We start from the raw sequence: 12853 nt of genomic DNA, 5'->3' as shown, positions 1-12853 counted from the left end.
CTTTCTAATCTAGTGAAGGGCTCTCTCTGGTCTAAGGTATGGTTTGGTCCTTTCACCAACAGTTAGCAGACTGCAGATATGTGAGCTTGTGTCCAAGCATTCTATTTCCTTCTCTGATCTGCATGTTTTTATTTATGCCGGTATCCTGATATTTTTGTCACTGTGGTTTTGTTGTATAATTTGAAATTGGATGTTGTGATACATCGTACATTGCTTTGTCACTCACATTTATTGTTTTGTATTTGAGGTTTTTTTGAGGTTCCTCGTGAGTGGTAGGGTTGTTTTGTCTCTTGCTATGGGGAGTTTTACTGCAATTCCGATGGGGATCTCACTTAATCCATAGGTAACTTTGGGTATCATAACTGTCTTCACAATGTTAATTCCTCCAACCCACACACTTGGGTTGTCTTTCCATCTTTTAGTGTCCTCATCAATTGCTTTCTTAAGTGCTTTGTAGTTTTCAATATAGAAGCCTTTAATCTCTCTGCTTAGGAAGTTGGGAATGGTTGTCCGTAGTTTTTGTTCTTTGTTGATTGAATAGACTTTTCAGAGAGTAAGGCTCCTCTGGCTGGGATTGTTTTCCTGATTTCATTCTTACCATATTCATTGCTGCTACATGGAAAAGGTACTGATTTCTGCCCATTGATCTCTGTATTCTGTAACTTACAGTAAATGGTTATTAAGCCCCCTTTGAGGGCTAGCCAGGCACTGAAAATACAGTCTCCCTCCTCTCCGCACTCTGCCTAAAAGATTCTCATGCCAGTGTAGTCATGATCGTGTTATCTTACCTTTGAGATTGAGTCCCTTCACATTTTTCCCCTTTTGCTCAATGGTTCTTCGGAGTTTTCTGGGGCATTGTTGAGGTAACTGGGGTTAGATGGGATTGCCACACTGGTTACCACATGGACACAGAAGGTACTGCCGCCACTCTCTGGAGCTTCAGTCTGACCAGTGACTGTTCTCACAGTCCAATGGTCAGACCTTAATCAGGAGATTAAAGGACACTGAGTGAGCTCCTTAACCATAAATATTTTTCCCAGCCACTCAGAGGATCCTGTGCACTTCCAGAGACATGCTCTTTCCAAGTTCTACACAAAGGAGAAACAAACTAAAGAAAGTAGGTGACCTTTTTCTTTAGGAGTTTCTTTAGAAAAAGCCTTAGTCTCCATTACTTGGCTTTTTTCCCCTTCTTAACATATAAACAATGTCACACAAATGTCATTTTGAGAGTCTGAGATCAGGGGCTACCCTGGCCCGGCTCTGACACTGGCCCCCCTTCGGATTGCACAGGGTTGACTTTTATTACAACTTCATAGGCAGGGAAGGGGGGAGAGAGAACTCTGTGACTTCATTTAAAGGGCCCTGCCCTCATGCCACTTCACAGGTCCCCACCTCTAAATGTGGTCACATTGGAGCTCTCTGTGTGAAAGGGAAAAGACATTTTAATCCACCGCACACAGGGAAGTGGCAGTGAACGTCTGCGTTCACAGCTGAGCAGTGTGGAAGGCAGTGTGCTGGGTGCCATGCGGACGGATGAGTGTTGTCCTACTCACAGCTGCCGCCCTCAAACTTCTGCTGTGGTCACTACATGAAAGAACACCAGACACAAGGGGACAAAACAAACCCAGTGAACAGAAGCTTGATTTGTGGTAATTATTTCACGTTTGTTGGGGTGAGCCCATGAGATTCACCTTTCAGCTTTGCACTTAACACATGAAGGGGACTTAACTTCTTACTAGTGGGGAGGATTCTGGTCCTGCTTTAAGAAGATTGCCTCTTTCCTGCATGTAGCTGGGTCCTGATGTTGCTTCCTCTTTTTCAACATCAGCCGAAGACTGATGTCTTTCCTCTACCACATGGGGAACCAATTCTGATCTCCCAAGTCGGCTCTTAGGACCACTGTGGCTGTATTTTACCTTCTGGAACCCCATCCTGAACTGTATCAGCTCCCTAACCTTGAATCAGGGCAGTATTATTCATGAAAGTTTACAAATATTTCACTCAAGATGGAATTACTTGTGATCATTATATGTGTAAACTCATATAAACTAGAAACAAAAGGATAATTAATTCTGAGGAGTACAGCATGATTCAATCACCCTAAATAATACAAGAAGCAAATATTTGTCATTTTTATGCACGGAGCATCCTATTTTGAGCAGTAAATTATTCTTTTCCCTGAAAGTTGTAATATTTCTGAGCTTCATAAACAGTAATTAATGATTCAAATCTATAATTGATATGCTTCAGATCATAGCAGAACCCTGGCACTATTTTATTCACAAACGTCTAAATTGTTTAATTAATCTAACAGTTTATTCATGGAACTGATTTAATTTGTGGCATTATGAAATTTTACATAGCTAACTAAAATTTTTCAAAAATGCAATAGCTTAATTTTGTACTCTATTAAACAATAATATGAGTATGGGAACAGATTCCCTTTAAGATAGCAAATTTTACTCTAGCTTCCAGTCTTTCTTTTGGTACACATTTGTCATGTATGGCACTGAAAGGGTAATATGGCTTCATTTAGAGAAAACAATATATATATATATAACTATATTATATATATATAATATATATATATATCTATATATAATAACTGTTAGCTATATTAAAGAGGAAGAAATATTTCCAATATTAAGAAATGGCCTTGATTTAATATGAGAAATATGGTTTATTTATCAATGTTATATGACCTCACGCTTTTTAGAAAATTATATCTTTGTGCTTCTTTCCAAAGGAAAAATTACATGTTAAGGATAGACACACAAAATTGAAGAGATACAGAGAAACATAACAGACTTCAGAACTACTTCTAACCTACCTAGTTAGCGTCTATGTGCATATCTTTATTTATAAAATGTTGCTAATCTATGCCATATTTTGTCAGACCTCAATCAATATCTATAAAACTAAAATGATGACTTCCTTAGAAACCATTTCATGTAGAAGGTTTTGCTGTGTGTATTTATTATATATGGAAAATTTGTGACCTTTGGTTCTATTGATAATATAAATCCGAGTGCTAAGAAACTAAACGTCATAATGTCTCAAAACAGTTGTGTTTGTTTAACTTATTATTGAGAAACAGAATGAGGGAAAGAAGTCCACATGAACACCTCAAACTCTCTGATACCTAATTCCTTCTGTCGTTTTTAAACGTGTCCCTCTTTTATTCACAGAGTTACTGGTGGCGAACTCTTTGAAGACATAGTGGCAAGAGAATATTACAGTGAGGCTGATGCCAGGTAAGTGACTTGCCCTGAGCAAGACGAAGACTCATCCTTCTCACCGGTGACACTTACTCTATGGACATGTGTGTCAGTTTCAGTACAGTTTCAGCCCATTGTTTGCAAGTCTCACACGACCCTCTTGGACTTCTCTTTACGATAAGTCTTTCATCAGGGAAGTTTCTCTCTTCACAGAGCTCCAGAATGACTTTTAGAGAAAAGAAAAACTCTGTCTTACTTTCAGTAGATTTCCACCCGAGTGAGCCATGTTGAAGGCTTACTCGCCACCATGGCTGTTATAACAGTGGAGCAGAGCACTGCTCTCATGACAGGAGGCTCTGCTGCAGGACCACATGTGTCTAGTCAGCAAGGAGGACCAGACCGTAGAAGGCCTCAGTGGCCCCATTATAGTGTTACTATTGGCACGTAGCACTTTGGACATCTCGTTATAACTGATGAAAGGCAGATGTGAAAAGCATTTACTTTACTATTTCTGAGGGTTCACAAGTAACTCCCCAGTTTTGTGAGTTAGCAAGAGGCTCATGGAAATTTCACAGAGGGCTAGCATTTTATCTAATTTTAGATTTCCTAGGCAACTCAAAGATCCTTTTGGAGAAAAAAGAGGGGGTATTAATCTACTTACCTTGACCTACTTAGACTTGATGGTGTTCATTCTGCTTCTATATTCTATAATTTTCACTTGTGGTGAAAAATCTGATGAGGAGCAATGAACTCAACATAATTGTTTGAAAGTTAAATCATTGGCCATCTGCCCCCATCTCTACCCCTCTCCAGGCTGCTCAAAGGTGTAGCCTATAGCGACCCTCAGTGGCACTCAGCTGATGTTGAAATTCCTCCAGAGTAACACAGGCTGTGTAAAAGCTCACCTTTCACCTAAGTGTGGTGCCTGCCTATACATCCAGCCTCTTAGAGGTGGAGGCCAGAAGGGCAAGAATTCCAGGCTGTGCTACAGAGTTGAAACACGGCCTGAAATTAATAAAAAAAGGGGGAGGGGAAGGAGTAGAAAAAATTACTTTTCAAAGAGCCCAGCTTTCAGTTTCTATCTTTTCTTGGTTTTATGCCACTACATTTTCTTGGCCTGATCCTAGTGTTTATGGTGTTCTGTACATTTGACTGTATCTGACTACAGTGTAATCTGTAATGGACATTTTGTTGTGAGAGGCAAATTCTGTCTGGCCTGTGGTACGATGAGTAAATCCTTACTTTTAAAATCATCACATTTGCTCCCAGGAAAGGGACCTAGAACAGTTTTGAAACAGCTGTTTGCCCATTTGTTAAGGGTGGGCAATGTTTTAATCACAATATCAGTGAAGACGGTAAGTTAGGGGCTGGAGAGACAGTTGTAGAGTTAAGAGCACTGGTTGCTCTTGTATAAGTCCCAGGCTTATTTCCCACAACCCACATAGTGGCTCACAGCTACTTTAACTACAGTGACTGCAGTTACAGGGGATCAGATGCCGTCCTCTGACTTCTGTGAGCACCAAATCCTCATGAGCACATACCCACATGCACACAGACACTCAACCACATAAGATAAAGTAAATAAATTTAAAAAGTAAAAAAAATGGAGAGGAAATTTAATCTATTATACCTTTTTAAGTTTTGATAAACATGTTTTTTGAAAACTTGTGGTTGAAAGGAATCAGAGACTATTTTAAATGCTGGCATGCAGTGTAGAAAACAGGACAAATCCCACAGATTTTGCCACTTCATATGTATGCCAGTAATAGTTGGGAAACTAATTCTAGAAAAAAATTTAGGGTAAGTAGGGCTGGAGAGATGGCTCAGTGGTTAAGAGCACCGACTGCTCTTCCAAAGGTCCTGAGTTCAAATCCCAGCAACCACATGGTGGCTCACAACCATCTGTAATGAGATCTGATGCCCTTTTCTGGTGTGTCTGAAGACAGCTACAATGTATATAATAAATAAAGATTTTTTTTTTAAAAAAATTTAGGGTAAGTATCCCACATGAAATTAAGAATAATTCTACTGCTAGATAGGACCATGAAGAGGCTGTCTTCTCACAATCTTTAAAAACTTTGTTTACTTTAACCCTCAAGAACTTAGGCATGAAACCTCTCCTTGCTAATAAAAAATGGTATGGTTAATTTCATATTAATTTTTTTAATTCTTGTCATAGGCCAAGTATGTTGATTTTAGGGTTAAATTAAACAGAGATATTTTAAAGACAGAGTGTGGTGTTCCCATTGAGACAAAAGAACCACACCGATAAAAATAACGAATAATAATTAAATAATCTATGCACTTTGACACAGTCCAGTGGGGCTGCTTTAGTGGCCCTACCAACCAATTTGGAGCCAAAGAATCACAATCATCATGGGTGTTTTGATCTTTGTATTGTTAAAAGTGAGACCGTGATTGCTTTTATCCAGTTCAGTAGTTTCCTGTAGAATGTCATCATGTTACAAACAACGAGCTGAAAATGTTATCAGGTTGTGAGCTTTTAGCAAATGCTTCTTTGCTTGTACTTGGGTTTGAACCGCACAGTCAATGTGTACAAAGAGTTGTCAGTGTGGTGTGTTCTGCACTATTGTGTGTCGGGTGACAGCTTTATTGGGGACTTGTGACTGCCAGGCAAAAGATTTCCTCTAATTTAATTATCAGAATTGATATCAGAAGCTTCTAATAAGAATAGCATCGTTAGTGCCTTTTAACATGGTAATAAGTAAAATAAGTCTTTCACTAAAGTATGGGGAAATCGATTTAACAATTACCAGTCCCCAGAGGACCTTAAACTTACTTGCAAGCTCCTTGGACCCTCCCCAGAGTCTTCTTACAGTGAGAGGCGTTACTTTATGTCCGGGGTCAACTCTTGATCCCTGCCTCCTCTTGGAGCTCGCATTCATTTTCTGATCCCTGTGTTGTGCAGGAAGCACCCCTTCTAAACCACTGGTACGTGTGTCCTTCCTCTTTTTTTTTTTTTTAAATCCTTGTTCCACCCACCACTTCATCTGTGTTTACCCTCTCATTTAAACCTGTTTACTTGTGACCTCAGATCTTAAACAGTTTAGATTGTGTATGACAAACATGGAAATTTGACGTCTCCAGATAACCTTCCCAGACCATTTTGGGAACTAAGCCTTCAAATTTTCTTTCTGAATATGAACCTGAACTTCTCTCACATATGATTTAATTTGTAGACCCACAAGAGGAAGCACAGCTTAAATTGTTTTGTCTGAATATGTCACAAACTCTGTGTTGGATGTCATTTTAGTAAAAAATCAGAATTAGCTTTATTCAACGTTATTTAATGCTGGCGTAAAGCTAAGAAAAGTGTGAATGAATATAATTTTTTTCATTTGTTTTGTTTCATTTTGTTGGAACCTTCGTTTTATTTTGTATCCGATGTGATTATGTGCCTTTAAAATGTTCTCCCTTCCATTCTGCCCTTGTATCTTTGCAGTCATTGTATACAACAGATTCTAGAGAGTGTAAATCATTGTCACCTAAATGGCATAGTTCACAGGGACCTGAAGGTCAGTATATGGAGTCCATAAATGTGAATCAAAGAAGTTTCTTTGGTTTTATTCTTCTGGGGAGAGGGCAGAGGTCGGGGGGTATTTAAAATGGTGTTTAAAATGCCTTTCCAACTCCCTCTTGACGTGACTAATGAACAATGCATGATGCCTCTTCAGTTTGCTCGTCTACAGGCTACATATACATCATAGCAGGAAGGGAAGAACCACGTCAATCCAACACGCTACGTTTCCAAGCAATAAATTACCACAGTCGGTTTGAGGGCAGGCTTTCCCGAACTGTCCAGCATTGGCCTGGAATGAACTTGGCCTGTGATGTATGTCCGCCTGTAGATTTAAACACCACTTCTGTTCTGAGACCATGGGTTGCTGAAGCAGGACGACTGGCTGCACATTGCTCACTTGAGCCTGACGAACCCTAGGCAAAGGGTAACGACTGCCTGCCAGACTACACGCAGCACAAGAAGGTCACAATGGTCAAAAACAAAATCATTATGCATCCTCATTTAAACCTAATGGTGCCTTGTGTGCTAACGGGAATTTTAGAACCATACTTGAAAAATGGGAAAGGATTGGCAAAGAGTTTATGTGTATGAAGTGATAACAGACCCCAACTACAGAGATAACATTCCTGTTCCTGTTCACTTCCTGGAAGAATTTATAACCAGGAAATGAGCTCCAGAACAAAATGATATTGTCCACATCATGGCTCACAGCCAGTCATATCCTCACTGTTCCGAGGTAGTAGTCACTCTCCTTGAGCAATGTGTTTCTATGACTGAAGGAGCTAAAACACAGCACTAGTTGTCCACTAGCTTTGCTCTTTAACCCGGTCTCTCTGAGGGTATACAGACAGTGAGTGTAAGCTTGGGAACTAACACACGCCCCCTGGTGTTTGCATGCAGTCATTGCATTCAGCAGATCCTGGAGGCTGTGCTACACTGCCATCAGATGGGCGTAGTCCATCGGGACCTGAAGGTGAGTAAAGCTATTGGAAAGGATGAAGAAAGAGTCACACAGTTTCTAGTGACTGTTCAGCTGCAGTTATGCCCAGGAAGGCAATCATTCAAGCAACACAGTTGTGTGGACGTGGTCCAACACATGAATGAAGTGCTCCCGCCTACCACAGCCTCAGTTCACCTCCTAACATATCCTCAAGACTGATAAGTCCCTGCCTTTTGGAAAGAAATAGTTCCCTAACATTAACAACAAATAACTTGCTTTATTTCCATACCCCATGGAATGGGCATAGAATTTAAGATTTACGATTTCCTCTACACGTTGATCAAACATGATATTTTACATTTATACTGGACACCTACCATTATATAAATAATTTTGAAAACTATAAACATAGCTTAGGTTCCGTGATTAAGTGCCATTTTGAATTCTGAACTCCATTCCCTGCCATTGATTCTTGGAATTCTAGGGATGTAGGCTTCTTGATTCTTTTATTTGCATTTCTGAGGGCCAAGATAGTAAGATCTCCTAAAAATAAAGAAGGAAAAAGATTGTATCGGATCAAGCATATAAAACACAGGTCTATGTTTTTTCAGCGGGAGCCCACTAACTTGTTAGGAGTTTACTCCGTTACCACTGAGAACAAGAAGGCTTTAGGTCATTTGGAATGAGACAGGCTAGGGGAGATTTCCACTAATTTTCTCTTCCAATCTGCTCACCATTTTAGGTTTACTTCTGGTATTTTTGAGAAATAATGACGCCTAAGACAGTAAATGAAATAAAGCCACAGGGTGCGGGAGGGAAGCTGATGCACTGCACAGGGTGTTGTAGTTTGGGTTCTTTGTTTGCAAGGCCAGCCTGTCCAGGCACCAGGACAGACAGTGGCAGTGTAGTGTTCAGCAAAGGGACCTGGAACACCGCCCCCCACACACACATGGACACACACACACACACACACACACACACACACACACACACACTTACTTCTGACACTGTCATAAGTTGCAAATCTGTAATTTTACTTAATATTCAATGAAAATATGCATCAACATACCCCGTGTTATTATGCACAGGTGTGATTTTTACCAGAACATTGACTTTGTTTTCCAGAATCTTTTTTATTTTCAGTTGATTCTGGGATTTTGAGGTATACCAAGCAAAGCTACAGTTGAGGGCATTTTCTGTGGGTGAGTCAGGATAGAGTATCACACACTTTCTAACACTGACGACATATACCTATTAGGGTAAAGAAAAGCAATGTATGTACCTTTGAAAAGTCCTATCCAGCCAACCAGGTCAAAACTTCATTAGCGGCCATGAGAGTGAGCAGTCAGAAGCCCTGTTTTTGTTCCCTGTCAGCATCCACTGGACTTACTCATCTGGGGGCTTGGGCAGTCATGCTGTTCATGCTGTTTTATCAGGTACTCTAACACACACATGAAGCCTTTGACTGCACTGATGTGACCACATGTGTGTTCTGAAGCCTAACATAGCAAGTGGGCGTTCTCTTCCCTTGATTTTATGGCATATGTTACGGGATCCGGACATGGGTTTGCTGTTATGTGTACAGACTTAGCTAAGCCCTACCTAAACTGGAACTTGAAAATTAAAGTCAGTGGCCTGGAATACTGACCATGAAAGAAAGAGTTTTCTGACATAGTCTATGCTCAGTAATAAAAAAATCCAGGCAAGTTTTACTACAAGAACTGGGGTGCCATGTACCCTGGTTTCTCCTCCTATCTGTCTGATCTTCAGGAAGGCTGGAGACAGACTTCTGAGAGCACTTACTGTAGTCTCTGGAACCGCCTACCCAGTTTTATCAAGTTGATGACTTGGACAGACTTACAGAGTCTGCTTCTCAGTGCTTGTCAGCAGACCACTTCCTAATCATACTAATAAGCTTTACAATAGATTACAACTTGTCCAATAAAGGCACTGTATGCATGTGTAGGTGTTTAAACCCCTGGCATCACTGTGTGCCTTTTTTGCAAAATGAATGCATTCTATGGATAATGCACGGCTAGAAGTTCCACATTTACCATTGTACTCAATCTAAAGGCCTTCATCACCAGACTTAAAAGCAAGCTTCCCTCACAGTTCCTACACCTTCTGTTTGTATTTCTTTATCCTGACTTGCACGTTAGTGCACATAGAATTCAGGTACTGAATGCATGTAGTTTAGTTCATTTAACAAAAGCATAGGCGGGAATATGTTTATTATCACTGTCAAAGGTACTTTAGGGCTGCTGTACATTTTAAGGTACTCCTATACCAACAGCTATGTGACTTGCTCCACAGCGTCTAGCAGAGGAGCCAAGGCTTGAAACATACTTCTTCAACTTAGATAAAGTTAGAACAAAAAAATAAATGTATATAAGGCACATTTATAGTTAAGATCAATCTTAATAGATTACCCATAAGAAGGATAACTATACCTTAAAAGGACAATACAATAACACTCACTATTTCAAATACTTGATTAACTGCCAACCTCTAGGATCTATAAGATATAAAATTATAATAAGTATGCAGAATCAAAATTAAGGCACAGCAGGCAAACTGGGGAAAAGAACCAGGAGACAGCTCCAGATTGAGAGAGGAGATACACACCACCTGGTCGTTCTCACTGGACATGTGTTTTCCATCCAACAGTATTTTATGTATCCAGAAGTGGGGCCGTTGATTGATATCTAGATAGGATTAGCGATTCTAACAGTAATGATTAGATGATAGTGTGGTTGGGTAAATAGAAAGTGTCGTGACACAATTGAATGAAAGTAAAGCCCTGTGTATCCCTTAGTAGAGCTGCTCTCATAATGGCCTCTTTTCTGAGTAGCAAGGAAGAGAAAAATCACCATGTTGCTAGGTAAACAGATGCATGAAGGGCAAATGGGTGACTAGATAGAAGGATATCAGATAGGTTGGATTGATGGATAGATGGATGATAGATAGATAGATAGATAGATAGATAGATAGATAGATAGATAGATAGATAGATAAACGGATACTTAATTTTGGAGATGTTTATGACTACCTTATTAAAACGTATGGTTGGAATAGAAAGAAAGTAGTTTTCAGAGAGCAGGAGCGATGAAAGCATTCAATAATTTTTTTGTTAGCTCTGCGTAGTAGACACATTACATTGTGAATTCTAATTTTTAATAGTTACAAAGTTGTTTGTCCTGTTTTCCTCAGAACTGTCTTTGGATAAGAGCTTAAAGAACAATCATTTCTGCAGAACATTTTTCAAGCTACCTTAGAAGGACTGTATGTGAAAACCCAATCCATTAGGGACATTCTGTCATTTACTGTGTGTCTAGGGTGTGTGAGGCTGCTGAGAAGCAGCGGCTGTGGGCACAGTCACTCCAGTTACGTCTGCAACTTTCACTCAACTCAGCAAGGTATGCTCACAATAGACATTAAGAGACAGGAGTGGGGTGTGGAGCTCTAATGAATCTGCCTGCCTGTGCATGATATCAGATTGAAAACTCAAGTGTATATGTCACCCGGAAGTTCCCTGATCTCAGTACATGAAATCAGGAATTCATTCCTATAAAACAAACGAACAAACAAACAAGCAGGAATCCTCTCATATAAAACAAATGAAGGACTGGAAGCTAAAACTGCCTGACCAGTGCAGGAATGGAACATGGCCTTCAAGCTTTCGGCTTGTGCAAAATTCTATCTAATTCATTCCTAGGACCTTTGCTCTCACCTTCCCTGCAAAAGAAAATGTGGCATAAAACATCTCAAAGCAAAAATAGTTAGCTTCTGTTTGGATTACTGAGATTTTAAAATAAAGGAAAAAGAATTTTTGAAAGACTTTTAAATTTACTATAAACAGTATCTAGGGGAATTTAATGATCAAATAATCTGTCACAATGAAATCAGTTGACATTATTACAATAAAAATGTTAACAGTAAATCGCTCATTTGACACATATGTTATTAGTGATTGAGTTTTAGCATATAAATGATGATTTCATGTGTACCAAACAATCCTTGTGACTTGTGCTCATGTGATCATTGCGTTTTTCCAGATTAACTCCATAATAAAGACAATGCTAATTAAACACTTGAGATTAAGATTACGTTTCCTAAATTCTCCCTTATTTTATTTAGATGTAGGTGGCAATTATTTTTGGTTATTTCAAGAGTTTCTTCAAGTACCTACTGAATAGACTACTTTATGAAAACAAACCATTTTATACCATCAGAATGGAATGTGAATACTGTCTTACTCAGTGTTCTATTGCTGTAAAGAGATAGCAAGACTACAGGAATTCTTATAAAGGGAAGCATTTAATTGGGGCTGGCTTACTTTACAAAGGTGTAATCCATTGTTATCATGGTAGGGAGCATTGTGGCATTCAGTCAGACATGGGGCTGGACACAGAGCTCAGAGTTTTACATCCTCCAAATCCGTAGGCATCAAGAAGAGAGAGACTCTGGACTGGGAATGGGCGTTTTGAAACCTCAAAGCCCACCCCGTGACACACTTTCTCCCATAATGCCACACCTCCTAATCCTTTCAAATGGTGCCACTTCTTGTTGATCAGATATTCAAATCTACAAGTCTGGGGAGGGAGGGCTATTCTCATTCAAGCCACCACAGGAACCAATATATAAAAAAAAGAGGAGATGTCTCAGTGGGTAAAGTGCTTGCTGCCAGAACATGAAGAACTGATTCTGGATCCCTAAGGCCCAAATAAAAGCCTGTAACAGCATTCCTGGAATCATACATGGGGAGGCATGAACGGAGGATCTCAAGGACTTACTCACTCTGTGCTCAGTGGTAGACCCCATCACAAAAAGTGGAACATAATAGAACAAAGTACTCCATATTGTCCTCTTTATGTACAGGTGAATAAACACACACACACACACACACACACACACACACACACACACACCGATATGCTCCAAAAGATGGAGAAATTAAGAAATCCAGCAACATGGCAACATGTACTGGACTTTTCTTCTGGGATAACATCTACCTTTATAAACTGGGGCTTGAGATATTTTATTCTATTCCAAATTTCCACCAGTTCTAAGGGTGGCTCCATAACTTGCTATAGTCCTTTAAGGTATTTTAATAATCTCAACATCTTTATATCATCCTGAAAGCTATTGCTTTTA

General features: G+C 39.6%; 1 protein-coding gene across 3 annotated transcripts in view; it reads left to right on the top strand.

Annotated features, from left to right (window-relative positions):
• Camk2d (calcium/calmodulin dependent protein kinase II delta) overlaps positions 1 to 12853 on the top strand; it is a 264785-nt gene that overhangs the window by 177556 nt on the left and 74376 nt on the right. For all 3 annotated transcript variants that reach the window (XM_032897359.1, XM_032897360.1, XM_032897361.1), the window contains exons 5-6: positions 3189 to 3254; positions 7660 to 7732. In XM_032897359.1, the coding sequence (XP_032753250.1) occupies positions 3189 to 3254; positions 7660 to 7732 (139 nt within the window). The remainder of the gene's footprint in view (positions 1 to 3188; positions 3255 to 7659; positions 7733 to 12853) is intronic.

Source organism: Rattus rattus, chromosome 3 (assembly GCF_011064425.1).
Source record: "Rattus rattus isolate New Zealand chromosome 3, Rrattus_CSIRO_v1, whole genome shotgun sequence".
NCBI classification, from domain to species: Eukaryota; Metazoa; Chordata; class Mammalia; order Rodentia; family Muridae; genus Rattus; species Rattus rattus.
The sequence above is the reverse complement of the archived record's forward strand: the minus strand, read 5'-3'. Positions and strand labels throughout refer to the sequence as shown.